This window comes from Austrofundulus limnaeus, unplaced genomic scaffold (genome assembly GCF_001266775.1).
Source record: "Austrofundulus limnaeus strain Quisiro unplaced genomic scaffold, Austrofundulus_limnaeus-1.0 Scaffold177, whole genome shotgun sequence".
NCBI classification, from domain to species: Eukaryota; Metazoa; Chordata; class Actinopteri; order Cyprinodontiformes; family Rivulidae; genus Austrofundulus; species Austrofundulus limnaeus.
This window is the reverse complement of record NW_013952579.1, coordinates 363,168-372,342: the sequence shown is the minus strand read 5'-3', so window position 1 is coordinate 372,342 and position 9,175 is coordinate 363,168. Positions and strand designations below refer to the sequence as shown.

At 38.6% G+C, this 9,175-nt stretch overlaps 1 protein-coding gene across 1 annotated transcript in view; it reads left to right on the top strand.

Moving 5' to 3' along the window:
- The window catches only part of LOC106524124 (leucine-rich repeat-containing protein 16A), a gene marked incomplete in the record, with an annotated part of 107,406 nt that overhangs the window by 63,586 nt on the left and 34,645 nt on the right, over window positions 1-9,175 (top strand). Inside the window, 5 exon segments of the mRNA XM_014017798.1 lie at window positions 497-594; window positions 691-761; window positions 1,851-1,924; window positions 2,116-2,191; window positions 8,981-9,069. Of these exon segments, the coding sequence (XP_013873252.1) occupies window positions 497-594; window positions 691-761; window positions 1,851-1,924; window positions 2,116-2,191; window positions 8,981-9,069 (408 nt within the window).

Here is a 9,175-nt window from a genome sequence, read left to right as displayed (position 1 = left end):
ATATATATATGTATATATATATAAATATATACTAATACTTTATTAGATAGATAGTTAGTTAGTTAGTTCAGATGCATATACATTTAAAAAAATATAATAATTTTATCAAGACAATATGATGGAGTATTAGGACCAGACTAAGATCAGAATAAAGTTGTAATTGTTACTTATTTCAACTGCCTGGATACAGGATTTGTTTGTTTGTTTGTTTTTGTATTTTTGGTCATCACCCACAGTTTGTAACCACTGGTGTTTGTAGGAACGTATACAGACCAGTAAGTAAACAGAGAGCCTTGCTTTACATCTCAGCTCTGTCTTCATTACAACAGACCAAGTATGCAATACTGTGGAAGCTGCACCGGTCCGTCTGTCCAACTCACACTCCCCAAGATATTTAACTCCTCCAACTTGAAGCATCACCTTGCTGCCAAGGAATCATTACTTATAAAGCATAAAAGCTCTAAAACTACATGTTTTCACCTGTTTTTTGTTTTAGTAAAGTAATGAAGAAACTCTCAATGGAGCCTCCAGACAGGCTGACGACTCTGCTGACTTTGTGGGACAACAACAAACCAGCTGAACCTGGACCCTGTGGTAGGAACCAATAACTTGACTCTACTTACTGGCACCGTCTTTGGGTATTTATTGGTTTGTTTGTTTTTTGTTTCGTTTGTTTGTTTGTATGTGTAGGTGGGTTTTCTCAGATGTACAGATGTGTGTGTGACTGGTTGGGGCTGCCTTACAGAGAGGAAGTCCAGTGGGTAAGAATCATTTCTGTTCTTTGGTTTAGTTTCACAGCAGATCTGTGATTCAGTGCTTTCTGCTAGCTACATGAAGATGCAGACAGGGCTTCAAATGAAGTAAAAACTAGTGCTGGGCCGCTGACGCTTAACAGTGATATTTTTTTAAACACGTGTTAATGCAGTTTTTTATTTCTTTATATTTCTCCATCATATTTCTGTTCACAGGGCAGCTAAAACACACACAGGCACACACAAACCCAGTGGTCACGGCGGGGAGGTGGAATCTTGATCACTTTTGGCTTTAGAAATCCTTCGTCGCGCATCTCATCCAATGAGAGCCTTTGTTGTCAAGTCATTGCGTGGCAGAAGTCACAGATTCTTCAGGGCTTTTTTTATTTTAAAACTTTTCCCGACGGCAGGATTGAAAAGAAGTAAAGTTCTCCGTAAGCGCTGCAAYGCTAAACTGTCTCACCACCGGAGCAGTTCAAGCTTGAAACATCACTTCAGTTTAAAACCAGTATAAACAAACAGAGGGAGGCTCTGCAGACGAGGCTAACTAGCATTTTGGAGAAAACGAAAAAGAAAAATAGTAAGACCGGCTGGCTTTGCCTTATTTGTTTAAAGTTTTTGAAAATGCATTTCCCCCTTTTTTAACATAAAACAGGACCTAAAAATGCTCTAAACATCTTTGAGTCAGTTAAATCTTGTACGGAACAATGAGTTTACATCGAGAATTCAAGGATTTTTTTGTTTTTTCATTCCAAATGAGTACTACATGAGGAATGAAAGATAAATACTGAGGTCACAGCTGTCAGCAAATGATAAATAAATAAATAAATAAATAAATAAATAAATAAATAAATAAAATTAGCCATAAGAAGATAAAAAGAAAAAAAACTGTATATAGTGTGTTACACATGGAGTGTATTGCAACATACAAACCCGCACATCCAGCCATAGTAGAGTGATTGTTTCTAAAAATATATATATATTGCGATTAATTGCAAAAATATCCTGAGATTAATAGTGATTAAAATTTTTAATCTATGCCCAGCACTAATAAAACCATTTTATTACTTTCTGTATAAATGCTGGTTTCCTCCTCAGGATGTTGACACCATCTACTTGACACAAGACACCAGAGAACTCAACCTGCAGGACTTCAGCCATCTAGAGAACAGGTGGGTGTTTGCAAAGATTTCTTTTGTATTAAAKCAAACCTGTATAAAAGCTTGGGTGACTTGGTGATTACAACCTGGCAAAAACCCAAGACGTTCATTGTGGGGGTGAGGATTTAATTTTAACATTTACATGTTTAATGAAGGCACCTCCAAAGCAACTCTGACCTTTTTTCTTCCTCATGTGTCCTCAGGGATCTTGTAGCTATTATAGCAGTCCTGGAATTTAACCAGTGGTTCACCAAGCTCTCTACCAAGGATTACAAACTGGTGAGTACCTCCTGATTTCTTTATTAATCATCTAGAGGGTTTGGGAATTTGTCTCCTTATTTACAGAGCACCACTCATCGTTTCTGCTTACAGTTTTAAACAGGTTTTAACATAAATTCTAAACAAAACCCAAACAAGAATTGGTCAAGACAAAAACAAAGTCAAGACTCAAAACTTTTATAAAAAGTCACAAAAATTAACTTTTAGACATTTTCCCAGCATTCTTTGCAGCTGGGACGTCATTCTGTCTCAGAGACACAGTTGCAAAATGTGTTGCAAAATGTGTAACATTAAAGAAAGACACACATCTTTACTTTAATCTGTGGTAAGCAATTATTCATATTTTAGTCTTAATAATATTTAAATATAAGAACTAAATTACCAGAAACACAACTTCAAAAGCTGTAATAAATTTTCCAACACGAGTTGAAAAGCTAYGATTTGCCACTGCCTTTTTTTGCCCTCCACTCCGCTCTTCCTGCCTGTCAGTCAAAGCTGAAGCTCTGCTGACTCTCCTGGCTTCACTGAAACAAATTATTTTCTCAAACCTCACCTCTAAATGAGACATGAACACTTTTCTCTGTGATCTATGAAGCAATTTGAGTTGTGTTGACACGTTGTCACATGACACATTTAAGTCTGAGGCAGGATGAGTAGGGGGCAACGGAATGCTGATGCAGCGCTTTCTTGTTGACTCAGGGTGAACTGGATGTTAATTATTTGCGGTTTAGCATTAGCTTCCACCTAATTTTACTGTCTGTTTAGCTTCTTATTGTCAGAGGAACAAAGTAAATTGTGTAGCAGTTTAGAGGTGAGTGAAGCTAACATTTTGGTTWGCTACGCTACTGGTTTTCAGTTTTCACAATAAAACTGTACTGGTTTCTGAGATGTCTTGCTGTAAGAGTAAACTGTGACTACCTACATGTGAGCAGCTGACACAATCATTTACAGACAGAAACTTTGTAAAAATCCATGAACATCAGTGCCCAAAAGCCCAAATTAGCTTTCATTCTATTTAAGAAAAAACAAAGGATTTCCTGTTTTTCTGTTTATGTGTTTAATATTTCTCTCCAAGTGATCACAACCACCAGCTGACTGGGTCAACAGATGGATAATTGCTGTTGGTTGTAATTGTGGCAGTGTAATTATTTTCCTGATTCAGCAATAATCCAAAGAATTAGGCATTTACAAAAGAAATATTGACACTCTAATCAGTTTAATTGCAGGCTAACGTGTGACCTTATTGTTACCATAGTGAAGAAATATATTTATTATAGAACCTTTTTTTGCTGCAGCATCTCTATGAAATGTTCAGATAAGAAAGAAAAATGCTTTAATTAATGTTTTTCATTTTATAAGTAGCTCCTAATTATTTGTCAGTATTTGTATCCTGGTTGAATAATTGCTTTTGTTCTRAGGTAATTAAGATGCTTTCCATTGTTTGAGGTGGTTGATAAATCAGATTTTTTGTGTTATTTTTATCACCTTTTTTCCGTGCATTTCCTTTCTCCATCGTAGGTCAGTACAGTCATCTGCTCCACATCCTTAACAGACAGTGTTTGGTGAAATCTATCTGCCTTTGCAAAATATTTGTCTCCTTTTTCAATCTCCCCCTCCAGTTATTTGGCTGAGAATCAGTCCAGTGTTCTCGTGTGATAAGACTCCTAATCCAAACGAGACAAAGGGGCTCAATGTCTTAGGCTGTCTCCCCCTCCCCTTCTTCCTCTCAGCCCCCTTCAGTACCCCATTACCCACACTGCATCTCAAGGCTTCGCTCAGTCTCACAAATTACCACACACAGCTTCCTCCGTCCGAACAATTACCTCACATCTCCGTCACAGACGGCTCCTTTTATGTTAAAATGTTAAAAACCAGAAAGCAGTCTGGTCAACGCTTATTCCTGCAGGTTCCTCTGAAGTCCAGAAAGGATTTTTGTCCTTTTTTTTACAAGATGCTGAGTGATAAAGCTGTGATTTTAGGTTTAGTTTTTCCAACACAGCACATCTTGAATGCATATTACATTGAATACTTACAGACAGAGTTGTAAAGTAACTAAGTACAAATACTTTGTTACTGTACTTAAGTAGAAATTTTGGTTGTTTTACTTTACTTGAGTAATTATTTTTCAGTGTAATTTTTACTTTTACTCATTACATTTTTACACAATTATCTGTACTTTCTACTCACATTTTTTAAAAAGGTAAGAATTAGAAAGTTGTTACTTCTATTTTATTCCGAGTTATTTCTTAAAAAAATACTATCCTGATAAATTGTGTCTCTTGGATAGAGTGAAATTAATTGTGGTTGGATGAAAAGTATAAATATATACTATTCTGACACCCTATTAGCTTGTACACAGCCCATCACAGCTGCACGCCGTTAGAAAAAATATTTTTTGGAGAAGTCACCTCCCAATAAATGTCATTTTGGAAAATCTAACTGCTCACTTTTACTCAGTACTTTTACTTTTAATACTTAAGTAGATTTTGTGTCAGAAATTTACTTTTGATACTTAAGTACAAAAATATCAGATACTTTAAGATTTTTACTCAAGTAATGTTTTTAGAGAAGACTTTAACTTTTACCCAAGTATTTTTATGTTAAGATACTTGTACTTTTACTCAAGTATCACTTTGAGGTACTTTATACAACACTGCTTACAGAGAGTACTTACATACATTATGCACCTCTGTCATGGATAAAGTCTTTATTCACAACATTCATTTATAGGTTTTCTGTACTAGATTTTATTATACATGTATACTGTGTGCATAGATTTTAAATACAAGTAAACAATTTTTTTCTCTATTGTGAAGCACCTTATGCCCGTCCGTCCGTCCGTTTCCTTCTGCTTATTTGGGTCGGGTCTCGGGGGCATCAGCCTAAGCAGAGAGACCCAGACTTCCCTCTCCCCAGCCACTTGGGCCAGCTCGTCCGGGGGAATCCCAAGTGTGTCCTGGGTCTTCCTCTGGGCCTCCTCCCAGTGGGATGTGCCTGGAACACCTCACCAGGGAGGTGTCCAGGAGGYATCCTAACCAGATGCTCGAGCCACCTCAACTGGCTCCTCTCGACGTGGAGGAGCAGCGGCTCTACTCTGAGTCCCTCCCGGATGACGATGATAATTTTATAATCATACTAACTTTATAATAATCTATGAAAAGTGTGACTCAATTGAAATCAAGACAAACAAAATTGAAAAAAAAAAGTTGCATTTCTCATTCGATAAGAAAACCAATCATGTCCTCGCAGGTTAAATGAAACTAGCATTACTTGAAGGAATGCTAAGCATGCAAGGACTTCTTCCTTTCCTGACAAAGCTTGAAAAAACAAATTTGTGTGATTTGTAAGCACTCGGGGTGTGCATTTTGTATGACTCTCAGCTACTACTAAACCAAGGTACAGGTCAATATCTGTAAAACTGTCCGAGTTAMAACCATTGTTTGTGTTTGCTAAGGGTGATGAGCCGTAGCGGACTCCTTTAAATGACGTTGACTCTTAATGTTAATCACTTGTATAGATGCATCCAATAGTCACTTTCTGGGCATTTTATAAATTTCAATCTGTGATTCATCAGAGATTTTGGTAACAGACAGACACAGGCATTTGCATTTTTGTCCCCAGGTTGTGTATTTGGGTGGCACTTGGCTTCAAAAACAAAACGTGTTAGTAAAAGCACTTCAGTTAGATTAAGCTTTGAGTATCTTGGTTAAAAGGTTTTCTTACAAGCTATACTTTTTGAGTATGGAGAGAGAGGAGTTATTTCGAGCTRCAGAACCGGAAGAACAACTGGATTCATCAGCATCACAAACAGAGGATCTCTTGGACTCGGAGACCCCAACAGGACAGCAAGTGGAATGCCCCCTCCTGGATTTTACTAACAACATGAAAGAACCTGGCGAGATTAATATCAAACAAAAACCACACCCAAATCCACGTAACTCTCCTCTTCCAGCCCCTCGCACTAAACCAAGATCTACAAAAAGTCACAGAGCCCCACCACCACCACCTCTGACCCTTCCACACATCAAAACAGACAATCCTGTTTGTGTTCAAGACGATCCAAAGACTTTTGTGTGATAACTATGTTTTGGGGTTAGTAATTACTGTGGGAGGAATAAAAATTGAATTACTGGGGTTGGGATTTTAGAAAAGTACATACAGTATACTTAGGTTTATGCTGACATGTTTTTTTAAAAAAATACATTAAAGAGTTTTTTTTATTTTATTGATCATTTAATTGGTAATTTAATGATCAGATGGGGGAGATGTAACGGAACTAATACTTTTATGTTTAAGCTAGTTATTCATGACATCCTTTAATGACCTAGGTTTTCATGACATGCTGTTCATCTGCAGATAGAATGATTAAAGTCAGAACAAGATTTGCTAACAACAGTCATTCTTAGATATCACTTGTGTTTATCTTTGTGTTTTCCACTGACCTTGTATCAAATCTTGCTAAGATGACATAATGGTGTTTGTTAATATACAGTATATATGAGGCCTCTCGAGACAGTGAGTAGTGTGGAGAGACAGTGACAGAGAGAAGCAGAGGCACAGAGACAGGCCAGGTTGTCTGTGTTTCCTGTTGTTGCAATAAAACTCAGCTGATCATCTCACAGAGTACCTTCATTCTTGGACCACGTATTTCTGTCTTAGTTAAACAAATATTGTCATAACATCTGTAAACATACATAATTTTGTTCCACCCCATGTAAAGCATGTGATCCGAATGATAATAAAGTCTCCTCGAATCCTACTGGCATAATTTGAATCATTTTAGCATTAAGCCAACAAAAGAGAAACACAGTCATACTGACTGAGCGACCTGCTGCTGGATACAACTGGATGTAAATAATCTGTTTACAACTTTAAACTGTAAGTAAAGAAAATGTTAAGCATGACGTGGCATTTGTTTTACCTTGGCCTATTTAAAGAGACGTCTCGACGGTGCCGCACAGCTGAGCGAGAGCTGGCCCGAGCCTTCGTCTGGGGAGGAGAAGAGAGGAGGAAGAGGGCCTGTAGCCTGAGTGGATAAAAGTGATGACAGTGTGAAAGGGAGATAAAAAAAACCCGAAAAGAACTTGGATGGCAGCAGGAAATGCTCAGAAATAATTCAGCAGACTCATAAAAGTTGTAATTTTACAGCAGCACAAGCACGGCATGTGCTGCTAAACATCGATATTTTTGCATTAAGAGCAACCTTAAATAAACTGCGTTGTGTGTAAAAGGACAGAAAATGCAGCTGGTAAGAAGACATGCAGCACTAAACTCAAAGGCCTTCAGGCCCTAAATTACAGTCTGGCCACCTCTATAAAACAGATAAGGGTTTCCTCAGTGCAGTTGACAAGATAAATAACACACACACACACACGCGCACGCACACACACACACACAGCAGGCTTTCACAGCGAGGGATTATGCTGCTCATCCTCAGTTCCATCAGGCTTTTAGTCTTTGGGTCTAATCAAGATGTCGAGCCAAAACTGAGACAGGAGGGAGGAGAGGACTGCAGCGATAAGAGAACTGGCCTTCTGGTTCCCTCACGGCTGCGCAGCGTGGATGTGTGTGAGAGCGTGTGATATTTCATTAAAACGTGGGGTCAGAACAGCAAAACATGACACAGCCGGTACTTAGAGCGGTGACTGGTACGATACACACGGGGATCGTCAGCAGCCATGTGGTTGTGGAAATACTGGCATCTCTATGGGTTCTGTTCATTATAATTCACTGCTTTCATCTGCTTTTCCTTCTGTTTTTCTACCCTCTATTCTTCTCATGCTTCTAGGTTATTACTCGTACTATAGCAGAGTAATTGTGTGGACAACAGCGTCTGTTTTCTGTTTTCCTCTCGTTTTCTCACTCGCTCTATTCTCTTGTCCTCGCTGCAGAAAAGTCTTGGACAGCATCCTCATTGTTTCTGCCCCACTGAGGCTGCCCGTTAGCACAAATAGTCATTGCTGAATCAAGAATGTTGTTCCWGCAAAGTTGTGTCATCATACAGGGAACTGTTTTTTTTGTTGTTTTTTTTGAGTGCGGATAATTAATCAAACTCTAAAAGTGTAGCAGCAGCACCTGAATGAGTGTGGGAATGTCTGGGTATGACACAGCACACGGTGAAGTGGGTCAGTGAACACGCAAGGTGCAGTGTGGACKCTCAGCTGTTCAATATTTAATTTGGTGTAAAAATGAAGCGCTTCTGCTCCCYTGGCTGGCTCTCCTGTTGTGTTGAGATCACAGCGGCGAGACAAGTTTCTCCCTGTAAACAGTACGAAATCTGCAGCCCCTCCCCGTCACGGTCTCATCGGATCACGCATGAATAGTCTTATGTGGAAAACATTACTCGTATGCTTCATTTCCACATTTGACGGCACAGGTTTAATCAGCATGTCCTGCTTCCTGGAGTTCTTGTGTTATGAATCACTTCAGGGACTCACTTGGATGTTGCTTTGTTTTTTTCCGTGACTTTTCTGTGAAGTTTTCTCTGTTCAARTATAAAAGGTTTGATTTAAGGTTTAAAATTCTTTACTTATGTTTACTTTGTAACATATGGMGAATAAAAACACTTTAACAAATATGTAAAGTTTGAACTGTGTAGCTTTAGCTCCATCATCCTATCCATCCACACATACACATACATTAACCCTCCCGCCATCCATCCATCCATCCATCCATCCATCCATCCATCCATCCATCCATCCATCCATCCATCCATCCATCCATCCCAATACCACTGGCCTGTAAAAAGTTGTCTGTAAAGTGAAAGCTTCCTGTGGTTTGTGTGTTTAGTCTGCAGATGTGTGTGAGCAGATATTTCGAGTGGTGTCTCGATCCAGTCGACTAGAAGAGTTGGTTCTGGACAACGCAGGACTCAAAACGTAAGAAAAATGCAACTTTCTTAATGTTCCTCAAGCAATATTATCTGTATAATCTCAGTGTATAGGAACTGTTCATTTATGTAGTATTGAAATGTAAGTTTAATGT